The sequence below is a fragment of the Dermacentor andersoni genome, chromosome 1 (assembly GCF_023375885.2).
Source record: "Dermacentor andersoni chromosome 1, qqDerAnde1_hic_scaffold, whole genome shotgun sequence".
NCBI lineage: Eukaryota > Metazoa > Arthropoda > Arachnida > Ixodida > Ixodidae > Dermacentor > Dermacentor andersoni.
In genome coordinates, this window is record NC_092814.1 from 132927353 (window position 1) to 132940536 (window position 13184).

General features: G+C 42.1%; 1 protein-coding gene across 8 annotated transcripts in view; it reads right to left on the reverse strand.

The window, feature by feature from the left end:
* The window catches only part of vir (VIR_N domain-containing protein), a 353139-nt gene that overhangs the window by 107829 nt on the left and 232126 nt on the right, over positions 1 to 13184 (reverse strand). For all 8 annotated transcript variants that reach the window (XM_055062055.2, XM_055062056.2, XM_055062054.2 and 5 more), the window contains 2 exons: positions 10457 to 10519; positions 2524 to 2684 (listed from right to left, as the gene is read on the reverse strand). In XM_055062055.2, coding sequence (XP_054918030.1) covers positions 2524 to 2684; positions 10457 to 10519 — 224 coding nt within the window. The remainder of the gene's footprint in view (positions 1 to 2523; positions 2685 to 10456; positions 10520 to 13184) is intronic.

Sequence of the window (13184 nt, forward strand, 5' to 3'; positions counted from 1 at the left end):
TGGAAAAACGACTATGAAACTCGTATAACACATGAAAATATGGAGAAAATTAGGATTAAGTATTTATTTCCAAAGCTGATAATTAAGCCAGAAACGGTAACATTTTGCAATCCGTTACACTTAACTTGCCCGTTTTCTCCAAATATAAACTTGGTGGTATGTAGAGTTCTCTAGGGGCAGCAGGGAAACTTAGTGAGAGTTTTAATAATGTCTCTACACAGGCAAAAAACGAAGGTCCAAGTAATTGTTATATAGCCCTAATTACCCAGCACATTAAAAAAAATTTCTTGAGTCGCTGCTCACACTGCCCACATTCCCTCTAAATATAACTTGGTTATAAGCAGTGTAGTTGAAAAAAGATGAGAAAAAAAAATTCAGCACTGAAAAAATTCAGCACTTCATGTGTTCTATTAAAAACTAAGAGACGATTATCAACTAGGCCATTAGTGCTCTTTGAGAGACACTAAAGAGAAACACAAAATCAGTTCAGGATGAATGAAATTATTCTCGAATTATTCTAGAAATAATCTACTTTCATTTATTTCATGGTATAGGTTGCTTATTAGTAGAGAAAATTAGGGCCACATACAACTTCTAATTTTGCACGTAAACCCTAGGCCAGTACACCAGTGTTACCTGACAGATTTAAAAATGTTTCGTCTCATTTGAGCCATTTTGGCAAAGTGCAAGTTGTCAAAACTTGCCAAGTTCTGTTTCTGCCTTATTTAGGATACAATGGATTTTCTGTTTACCCATAAAAGCTTAACAAGGCTTGAACAGACGTGATGTCCTGATGTCACGGGCCATGAATCCATGATGTCACGGGCCAGTTGGTGCGGAAACTTCGCAAGGCAGACTCGCCCTGTGCATTTAATTTTCTAATCTTTTCTGGCTTACCAAGCGTCGTCTCATGGTAAGAGTAACTTTACTGGTATAGTAGGAGGGCGTTTTACTAATGCAGCTCAAATAGTTTTTCTCTTTAGTGCCCTTTGAGCTCTAAATATAAACTTTGCGAATCATCTCTTTTTTCCAGGACACTGCCAATACATGCATATGACATTTTCGAGCGCTTCTAGTCACACTAATAGCTTCGTTCTAAGAGCTTGAACAGCAATTTTAGAAGCAATGTGAACATTTATTAACATATTTATTCTCTAATTCTTTATAGGAAGAAGCTGTCCTTACCATAAGAAATCAAGGTTAGTTTGCTGAATATCTTAATTGCCCCTTTTTCCGTTATTATTAGCATTCACAAAAATTAAGCTAATATGTGAATGAATAAAAAGCAGAGCATGCCTGCACTAACAATAGTACAGCAAGCTTTTGGCATTTGAAAGATTTAACAAGTGATAAGTTTGGGACAACTTAAAAGAAACCTCAGATGTGGGTGACAGAAGCCTGGCAATAACAAATTGGGGTGCGGGGCTCGGGCTTGGGTCCTCGAGCCCCCTCGTAGTCGTCGCATATGAAAGTACGCATTCATACCGTATTTACTCGCATAATGATCACACTTTTTTGTCAGAAAAATTGACGCAAATTCAGGGGTGCGATCATTACACGAGTTAAATTTCCCACGAAAAGAAAAAAAAAATTTTCATCCCGCATTTGCTGCGGGATGCGGGTGCGGGACACCAAAACAAAAATGGCGGCCGGCGGAGCAAGCCGAACGTGCCGAACATGATTTTTTTTTTTCTTCTCGTGAGTACATTACGTGCATTGAAACAGTTTTTTCCGTATCAGTGATGAATAATATCGTTAATATCGGCAAGTTTGCGGCAATAACGTAGCCATGTCCACTTTGAGGGGACAGAAACAGATGGGCACGCTTAGCTGCCAATGACATAGAAACGCATGGCCGGCATGCTGCGGAAACTACGGCATCTGTCTTCACTACTATCCTAATACGGCATGTTTCCGCTAAGGGTGGGTGAATACCTTAGCTGTGTTACAAGCGTCAGCGTATGAATAGGGTACACTTTTAATATATCAGTGTAAACGTGGCTACTATCATTGCCGTGCACGATTTGTTGTGTGCCCACAACAGAATCGAAAGGCGCCTTTTTTGTTTTTGTTGACCACAACCATTATAAAGCCTGCCCATAATAAAGGCAAGCTTGGTTGTACCTCTTTTTGTCATGGAAGTGCAGAAAGAGATGAAATTAATGAAATGATCGATCTACTTAAGAATGTTTGGTGCGTGCAGACTGCTTGCCTTGTCTTGAAGAGTCATTCATGTAGCATTCAACAGATGGTAAGCGCAATCATTATTAGCTAGACTTGGCACACGACATATCGCTGCGGCAAGTTCGGGGTGCGATCATTACACAGGAAATAAAAAAAATCGAATTTTTATGAAAAAATTCAGGGGTGCGATCATTACGCTAGTGCGATCATTATGCGAGTAAATACGGTATTTCAAATTTATAAATTGTCAATTAACATAGGCCTCCTGCAAAATGCACAAAATGATTGGTGACTGCCGGGCACAAAAAGTACATGCATAGATAAAACCTTTTCACTTACGTCTTGACAGCATAAAATCCAAAGTCATGCTCTGTTAGCATGATCAAAATGCGCAATGCCAGTAGGACAGTTCTGTAGCTGTGAGAAGAATTTGTCAGATGCTGAACGAGGGCCAGACATATTGCGTTCAGCTGGTCCTTAGATGGCAAGGAATTCACAAGCTGGTGGCCATGTAGGAGACAAAGCGAGAAATAGGAAGATAATGAAAAACACAGGCAATGAAAATTCTCACATAATATGATTGCCTAACAATATAAAATGTCTTCATCAAGCACTAAAGCAACACTAAAGGCCAACATTGTTGAATTATCACACATATCACACTGAGACGTGATTGGAATGGAGCTCAAGTTTCTCAAAGCCAACACAAAGCAAGTGGCCAACATGCCATCTCCTGATAATCAGCCCTGCTTCTGGCTAGGGTATGAGCATGTGCCACAAAAAAAAAGGCAATTACTACTGAGCCATGTCCAGCTTAGCAAAGACAGAAATGAATCCTTTTGCATTCAATGGCATGGGACCTAACTCATGCAGATAACAACATGGACAGTTCATGACTCCTGTAGCCTGGAATTAAGCCCCCATGTAAAAAAGCTGCACATGGTGCAGAAAAGCTGAACAAGTAGGCTCCCGTTAATTCGACTCTAGTTAATAAGATTTTTTGGTTAATTCGATCCCAACAGAAGATCCTAGCTGGCACCCATGCATTTCTATGGGCCCGAACTTTTCTCATTATTTTCATGCTAAAATTGGCCTTCGCCGGATAATTCGAACTTCACCAGTCAGCATGCATGTGCTTGACCTCTATGGTGACACCAATAGCGACCCCTTAAGTGGCAGCGTCTGTCTTGGTGGATTTTAGGGGGACAGTGAATGCTTTGAACACGTGTCAACTCCCGTCAAAAACGCCCATTATAAGTTTGCCCTAGAAAGCTTTTCAAGCAGTAACTGTAGCTCATAATGTCTCATTAGAGACATTTAGCTTGTACGCTATTCCGGTAAACGGGAGCGGTTTGGGCGGATTACCGGATGGTCGGGGCGTAAACGTGAGCGGCCGGAGCGGTGAAGCTGCCTGGTGTTGTAGAGCTCAACCAGACAAACGCATGGCTAAAACTGCAGTAACTCACCATATCCTGCTTCGCCACTCGTGCAAATTTTTGGCAGCGGCGTAATTGTGAACACGATTACGCCACTGTCGAAAATTTACGCCAGCAGCTAAGCAGAATATAGTAATTAGCTCTGTGTTTGTGTGGTTGAGCTTTGCGCCACCAGCTGGCGCCACCAATCTGGCCACTCACGTTGACGCCCCCGCTAAACTGGAAAACCGCCCGCGCTTGCCCGAATACCGGACACGCTAAAAGTCTCCATTACAGTATTTACTCAATTCTAATGTGCATGCATATATATATATATATAAACGAGAAGAAAGGGAGTTAACCGAGGGGCTTGATATTTATTAGTCATATCATAAGAAGCCAACAAACACGGACACCAAGGACAACATAGGGGAACTTACTTGTGCTTAATAAATGAAATAATGAAACGATAAATTATTGTAAATTAAAGTGGATGAAAAAACAACTTGCCGCAGGTGGAAACCGAACCCACAACCCTCGCATTTCGCGTGCGATGCTCTACCAATTAAGCTACCGCGGCACTGTTTCCCCATCCACTTTCTTGGGTATTTATGCGTCCTAGTAGAACCCTGGGATGCGAAGGTTGTGGGTTCGGTTCCCACCTGCGGCAAGTTGTTTTTTCATCCACTTTAATTTACAATGATTTATCATTTCATTATTTCATTTATTAAGCACAAGTAATTTCCCCTATGTTGTCCTTGGTGTCAGTGTTTGTTGGCTTTTTATGGCTATATATATATATATATATATATATATATATATATATATATATCTCCAGGGGAATTGGGCCGAAAATTGCTTGCAATGTGCAATTGGATACAAAACCAAAGCTACCTTTAAAATATTGTGCGGCAAGGCTAAATGATTTCCTGGCAAAACTGTGTAACAGCCCTGGTTGTAATAGCATTGTCAATACTGTTAAGCACTGTCGTTTCATTGTATCGCTCTTCTGCTAGCATCGTAACAAAAACGAATTTGGCAATATAATGTGCCATAGGGCAGACCAAACTTTCAGAGTTGTAAATTGCACAAAAGATAAGAGGCTGCCAACTTTCAGGTGACAGGTAATGAATGAGCTTGAAGAGTGCTGATACTGCTTAATTTGGCAACTGTTGCCTGGACCCTTGCCCATTTTGCTTACTAAAAAATAAGGTGTGCATACGATTGCTTCTTCGTTTAGAATCTTTAATGTCATTTCTATGTTAGTTTTCTACTTTGGAATCATGGAAAGTGGGTGCGCTTTGATTTGGGGGTGTGTTAACCCTTTGAAGGTTTTAGCCGTACATGTACAGCGGCGGTTTTCTGTCCCGCAAGGTCTTCGCCGTACGGGTACGGTTCCGACCCTCCGTTTGAAATTTCGCGCCATAATGACGATGAGCGCTCATCGGGAGGTGCTGCCACCTCTTAGCACTTACAAGATGCGTTTGAAATTGGTGCTGCCTTCTTGGGGAGATAAACAGAGCCGATTGCTAGCTTCAGCGCGTCGCTCAGACTGCGGCAACGCCCCTTTGGCGGTTTCGGTTTCGCCGCGCGATCGCAACGGAGGCGCGCGAAACGTCATTTTTGTCTTTGTCGGCACTCTCTTGCAGGGCGGTGGAAGATGATTTCTATCTTGATTGGCGCTGCTCTTAGCTTGCTTATCAGCGCCGTTCGCGAGGTATTCTCGCTCTCAGTGGCAACACGCTTTCGGTTCCGCCGCGTGATCGCTACGGAGGCGCACGAAACGTGGTTTTTCTGTTTGTCGGCACGCTCTCGCAGGGGCAGCGGAAGTTGATTTCTATCTTGATTGGCACTGCTCTTAGCTTGTTTATCACCACTTGCTTATCAGCGCCGTTCGCGAGGTATTCTCGCTCTCCGCGGCAACGCGCTTACGCGAGAGGGTGCCTTAGACCTTTGCATAAGGCAGCCGCACGCAGAGATGGCATGTGTGCGCCAACACAACTCCTCGCTTCAAGAGAACAGACACGCATTTTAGGTGTGCAGTCTGCGATAAGGTGCTGTGCGTAGACCCGTGTTTCAAGGAGTACCACGCTCAGAAATACTATTGAACATTTTGCAGTTCTAAGTGATGCCGACACCAAAATACTGTTCCTAATTATTTTTTACTATTTATTCCCAACTTAATACATTTTGTACATTCAAGATCCGCAATAAAGTAATTTGACCACCTGGGAAAGTTTTTTTCAAAATAATTCGACCCTCAAAGGGTTAAAATGGCCAAATATACTGCCAAATGTGTGTTTTGCTGTTTTTTCTGCATATTGTTTAGTTTGACCTGCCAGATAATACCATCAATTTCATTGGTCCAGTAAGGGTCAAATTAATGGAAGTCGACTGTATATATGTTTGTAGGGCAGTACACAGTATGACAGAAAGACAGAGAATGACCAAAGTACCGTTCATCATGCGGCATTCTTCAAACATCCATCTTGTCCATCTTGCCCAATTTACTATTCTTCATAATGCTATTTATGCCTTACTAAAGTTTGTTTCACATGATATAATTCAGTGATGAGATCTGAAACACTCCCAAATGGATTGCTTTGGATTTATATGGGCAGTGGTGTAATATGGCAACATCACAACCAAGGTGGAAGAATAGACAGGTGCACTAATACAGTCTACCTACGAAAAGGCATAATACGAACATAGTTGTGGTTTCCTTTGTTGTGGTTTCCTTGTCTACCACTATACCAGGAAAAGGCAAAAGATCAGCTTTGAATATCTCACAGAACTAATCTGCCACTTTAGGCACACTTAACGTTTGCTTTTATTGTCCCTTAATAGAGTACATTCTGATTAAAGACTGTAGAAGTGTTACTAACAATTGAATCACTATATTCCTTAACACAATATCTGGTGGAACTGGCAAAGTGTGCAACTCTCAAAGTTTGGTCTGCCCTGTGGCACAATATATTGCAAAAGTAATTTTTGTTATGATTCTAGCTGAAGAGCAATACAATAAAACAACAGTGCTTGACAGTGTTACCAATGTTAATACAACCAGAGCTGTTACCCAGCTTTGCCAGAAAATCTTTCCCGAGTGGTGGTCATGAGAACTAGTGCCGCTATAGTTGAGTGTCTTGCTACGTCTGGTGCATTGCCTGCTATGCTGAAATCGGTTACCTGGAGCCACTTCACTTTTTGCACCATTCTTTTTAGCAGTGAAAATGCAGGCGCCATATCTTATAACTATTCTTTATTTTCCATTCTTTTCACCCTCTGCCAACAGACAAAGCTTCACCACTGTTATCACCAGGATCGACTACTTTGCATGATGGATGGTAAGAAGACTAGAAAATCAAATGAATCATTATAAAATATGGCCCCATGTTTCACAGACATATTCATACCATTCATCTCAAATTTGTGCGCATCATTGGAAATCACCCAGTTGCAGTGCACAGAGACATTCTGCATAGGGATGCACACTATTAAAGGGCCCCTGAAACGATTCGGACAAATTTTGTAGACGCATAGGGTACAGCTAAAGTTAATAATTTGCACCACAATCTGTGTGAAGTGTCTCATAATAAGAAAGCTACGGATGATTACAAGTCACCCTCTTTCATCGTGATGCATTTTCTTTTCAACTCATTTGCCGAGTTACCGCGGCTAAGCTCTGCCTTCTCTGGCTCTGAGTCATGATGACACGTCGTGTCGTCGACTTCCGGTTCTCTAGGAGCGAGCACGCAAAGCCACTCCAAATTTTCCGCCAGCTGCTTGGCAGTCGTACCCAAGGGAGAGCTATAGCAGCAGCGTGCGTTGCGAACATTCTGTCGCAGCGCCGAACGTGTCTAGTTTTCCATTAACCACAGGCGAGCTGGGCGTTTCGACGAATGTGTGGAGGCATAAACTCAAGCTGATGAAGGAACTTTAGCATAGATGTACGTGAGTGGCCTGATTGGTCTGCACGGTCCAGTCACCTGTTGGCGGAGAGCTTAACCAGCCAAACAAAGCACTAATAGTCCTCTAACCAAGTGTAAAACATTTCCAAAATTAGAAAAACAATGTGTTAGTAATTACACTCCTACAAAAAATTTACACCAGCAGCAAAGAAGAATACATTTCGTTACTGCTACTGTGTGTGGTTGAGCTCTGTGCCACCAGGTGGCTGCACCATGCAGACCATTCACATGCGCTTCGGCTCATCCCGTGAAACGGCACGGTCAAATGGCCAGGCCCTGTCCCCTTGCGCTTGCGTTTACCCGAATACCGGACTCGCGAAATGCTATTGTGGTAGTAATTTGCCGGTGTAAAGTGACGGCCGCAAATGCGCAAATCCTGGGGCCGATCGGATAGCAACTGTTTGAACGCGCTGCAGCCAGCCCGCTCGTCTGCTGCCAGGGTGTCTACCAAGCTGACATGTCCAAATTCCCAGCGTTTTCCAGGTTTTCCCTCAGTTACATTGCAAAATTCCCTGAGTGATGCAGAACTGTTTTATGTCAAGACGGGCTAAAACCATGCCGCCCGATGCTGTCACTCTATAGTAAGCATATGAAAAATTTTTTTAAAAATGACTTAATCCAATTTGAATAATAAGGAGCAGTGTTTATTTTATTCAAAAGAGAATACAAGGGTGAGGTTAGTAAAATGCACAGGAAATAAAATGTCTTCGAAAAATATTGCAAGTTGAGTCAGACATTCTCAAATACGAATAAAAAGGAGATGCATACAGAAGAAAATATTTTCAAATATGAGCTATTTCTATCAACTGATAGCAAGCTCAGCGGTATGAGGCCCGAACTTTGTCACAATTGAGATTCTCTCTTAACAGCTCGTAAGTCAACCTCAGCTGTCCTGACATACTCTCAGCCTGTGCACAATGCCTCACTGTTGTTTCACTGCTTTAAAAGAGTTTATTTTGGTTTGGATGAGGGACACCTCCATCTTAGCATCAGCCAACACTTTGTTTTTTGAGCTCAAGTTCCTTCAAGACAGCGGTAGCATGCTTCCTTTCCCATTCATTCCTCAATGCGTAAGTCCTTTCTGTTCTCGTCCTCCTTCCACAGCTTGTTCGCCCCACGAACCATTTGAAGCATCTTCTTGGTGAGTCGTACAGTCAACATCTGATTTTTCAGACTGCCTAGGGGCCACGAAAACGTCCGAAAAATCGGCCAGTTGGAAAAAATGAATGAATGTCTTTTACTGCCCTCAAGGGCTGAAACCGCCACAGGCACATTCGAAAAAGGGCTGAAGGCCTGGTGGTACACGTATTAGGCATATCGGTGCTCATACTGTGACAGGAGATACTGGGTGCACGCGTGTATAATTAAGGAATGCACACTGTGTCCCATGGCAAAAGCCCCTTCCCACACTTGTTATGCTTCACCGCAACACTTTTGCGTATGCTTCACCAAGTAACATTTCTGTACAGAGGCGAAGACTTTTGGGAAGCGGCATTATGCAATGCAACGTGCTTTCCGAACTTCGAAGCCAATTGTGAAGACCACAAAGGTGGAATCGGTGCCATTGCTGACAGCGGCGAATTCTTTCAATGAAAAACATGGCACCCGACGGCAAGAAGCTTGATAGCAAACGTTGAAGCAGCTAGGCCTAGTGTTGTTGTAGTAGTGGCTACAGCAACCAGCGGATCTGCGTCCGAGTGCCGGTTCAAGGCGGCGAGGTAATCAAAACTGTAGAAGTGGTGGCTTTAATTAATGCCGGTGTGGTTTCTGCCCAATTTCTTTTTAATCTATTTAGAATGAAAAAGAAAGACGAAAAAGTGTTCACTAAGTCTTTTTTGTATAAACCATCACCAGGTGGTTCCCTACCAAACAAGGTGGCTGCTTCCTACCATAGAGTGCTAAATGGATTGGACTGACTTGATGCTTGGCTTGCATAAATCTCATGGTCAAGTACACAAATAAAAACCACAAAGCTTTAAGCACTTTGTGAAACTTAAGGGCTTCCAAAGCCTTGAAGACAGCAGTTTCTCATTCAAGGGCTTCAAGGACCACTGTGGACTCTATATTAGAATAAGAACAATGGACTGTGTAGTTAATGTTTAAACTGTCATGATTATCTTTTAAGGCTTCCACCTTAAAACTCTAAATGTACACTGTAATGAGGTAGCTAATTTGGACTGATCAGGTGTAACAACTTCACTTACAGCAAGTTGAAATTGTACCTGTCTTGTCTTTCTTGTCCGCATCTCATATTCATACTTTTATTCGACAATGTATTAACTGACACATCATGTTTTATTCAACTTGCCCTGTGAGCCGCCTTCTCTGCATGCGTCTTCATGCTTGTTGCTATTTTGAATAAATGCAACAGCAGCCAACACAAACACATCTTTTCATGGAGAGCGGAACAGTTAGTGTGTACGCCACAGCTGTACATGTAAAATGAGCATTAGTGAGATTAAGAGTTCTCTGCAAGCATGGCTGAAACGTGCGGACGCAACAAAGTTGTTGTAAACCCATACAAGAAGCCGTGCATTCCAATCATAAAAATACATTTTGCATATAGATAAATGCAATTCCATGATTTATAAATTGTGCTTTTAATGTGCATTTGTCAAGAACGAAGGAAGCAAGTAAGTAGAGCTGTACGAGCCGCAAGCTTCTTGCCAATGGTGCCTCAGACTATGTGCAAAGCTGTGAGGCTAGTCACATCTGCAGCACACTAGTTCACTCAACTGCCACTTGGGGCACTATCTTCTGTTGAAGTGGGTACAGAGCGGCAAAACAGCACCTGGCTATAGTGCTGACGGGAAAAACAAAGCAGACTTCAAAAAACTACAACCCTAAAAGGAAAGAAGGTGAAAAAAACTAGAAATGTTAATGGCTCACCCTTTTCAATGCCTGGTTAAGATCTGGCTTCTCATCACTATTACTTTTTGAAGCTTCAGATACCTAAAGAAACCACAGCACATAAGCATTATTGTGAGTGTTAAAAACAAATGACAAGAACAAGGTGCAAAGCAAGGTGCTTGCAAATGTTCGCACTGAAACACAGCCAGAAATGTGCACACAAATACAGTATGTACAGTCAAAATAATGTGTAAGCAAGTACGACCCAGTAAAGTCATTTAGTAACTGACATGCAGTTAATATGACTACATGAAGTGATGTAATTAAGTCATTGACCGATAATTTGGACAGCTTCGCCGCACCACCACTGGTTTTACAAACTTAAAGTGCTGAGAGAAAATTTTTGCATGGTTTTTATTTCTTTATTGGATAGCTGTCTACCCAGCAATTATGCTATGGAGCCTGAATTACTCAAGAGTACAATAAACTAGGTTGCATTTTAATGCAACCACCTGAAAATGCACGCCAAGTGCAACATGCCTTCCTAAAACCTGATGTGGTGGACTTGTGCTATCAGTAACAATTGATGCATATGCATACACTATGACTGCTGCCGAAAGCAGAGTACATTCAGCACTCGACGGAACAAGAGGGGATAGTGGGTTCCTGCGTTTCAAAAAGTGCACAATTGGAAGAGATTAAGTTGTTTGTATGGGTGTGCGACCACCAAATAGTATATTTTGAATTGAATGTTAAATTTAATCAAGAAAGAAATGCCAAACATCGAATTGAATATAAAATTTTTCTTCAAAGAATGTTATGCTTAAAAATTTTGGACAAGAAAACACAGTGCTGCACATGCATGGGAATCTTCTAGCATTGCATAACAAGAATGTACCAAGCCATCAGTGACTTAGGTACATAGAAATCAAGATATACAGTATAGTCTACTTTTATAAAAGCAAACTCCAAATTAGTATGCCAGCACTGATGACAGCTGAGTTCTAGTATATGAAGGCATGGAAAATATTTTTTTATCAATAGAATATCTGTTGAATAGAATGAAGTGCTTCTTTTCTCTCCGAAGCTAAACAATTTTTGATGTTCATTTGTACTATTTGAATACCAGAGGTTCTCAGTTTAATAGTAGAGCCGTATTTTATGGCAATCCTTTGTTTCTAATTAACTTTTTCTTTCCAGCTTTCCTCTAAAACATACAAGGGCTTTACCATCTTTACAACAGGTGGGTTATTGTAAGGCCGATCTTCGCGACAGATAAAAGTGCGGACCGTGCGATGCCACCGCTCGCATGTAGCCATCGCTGGTGCTGTGTGAGTCGACGGCACCAGTAAAGAGCAGGCACTGTTTCATTATCAGTTTATAAGGTTTGGCGTAATTCGTCACCCATCAAAGATTATTAAATTGGAAGAATCACGGCAATTATGCATGACACCTCCCCCCATTAGCGGAAATGTATGCAGCTGGGAGGCGCTCAGTGCACTACATAGTCACATGACACTTTCGCTCTTGCCCTGTAAATCCAAAGCCAGACTCTCGAGGCTCTAAAAAAGAGATTGATGCGAGTCAACAAACAGCGTAGGGAACTGGAGGCCGCCGTACAGTGCAACACAAATATGGAGGCCATGAGCACTGTTGCCATCCCTACGGTAGCTAGATGGGTAGGTGTGCCGACCGGCACAGTTCACTGCTTCTCCAACTTGACAGGACACTCGGTGCTCCTTTTGAGCAGAAAACAATGGAGTGAGGTGCTCACTTGCACCACATTAAGCATGGGAGGCTAGGTGGTGCACGTGAGATGCGGCGCTGTGCAGGTCTCTCCATCAAATATATCAAACATTCGAAGCAATCGAAGAGTAGACATTCGATTTGAGACTTTAATTATTTGAACGATCACTATTTGATGAGATTCCATGATATTAGAGTATTCGCACACCCCTAGTTGTTTGCGATAAAACATCGCAGTCACCTCCACTTTGAATGATGTTCACTCAACAGTCTCCTTTTTCTCATCTGAAGCTGCACTGCACTTGGCACACATTCAGAATGGGTCGTATGAAAGGTGATGTAATTAATTATTTGTGGCATTCTCGAGAAATTCGTACCATTTGTATGGAGTTGACAGCAATATAACACTTTAGCCACCACTGCAGGCCTCCCTGAGCTCTGAACCCAATCTCAGCTACAAAGCACTTTCTCATTTTATCACATCTCCACTGAGTCAATTGGTCATGCCAGAGCCTTGGTCTGCAAGCCGTGTGAATCATGCTGTTGTGTGCCTTTAGGTTAATAAACCCACTTTTGTTAGTGATCTAATAAGTATTCTATGCACCATGTCAGAAAGCCAACAAACACTGCGGCTACGTCCCTTTTGCACAGCAGATTATGGATTAATGTTGCATGCTCTACTGAGATATGCCTGCCAACAGTCTTATACAAGCCACTATTTCTTGTTCTCACAAAAGGGTACTCTTCCTTGCTCATTTGCTCAGTTTTCAAAACTGCTTTTGTGAAATACTTATTTATCTATTTCAAGTACCCTCAAAGCCAAATGAAATTACAGAAATAGTAATTTACTTAATGGTTTTACTGTTGATTAAGCAGTTTCACTGGTGTTTTGATCACCTTTGTCCCACACTTGCAAAGCCTGGTTACAAAATATGGTATAGAGAGTTCAAAGCTATAGACCAATCTGCTTTTTTCATTTTCCTGTGCTGCCCTCTGCCGCACACCGCTGGAAATGTTTTGG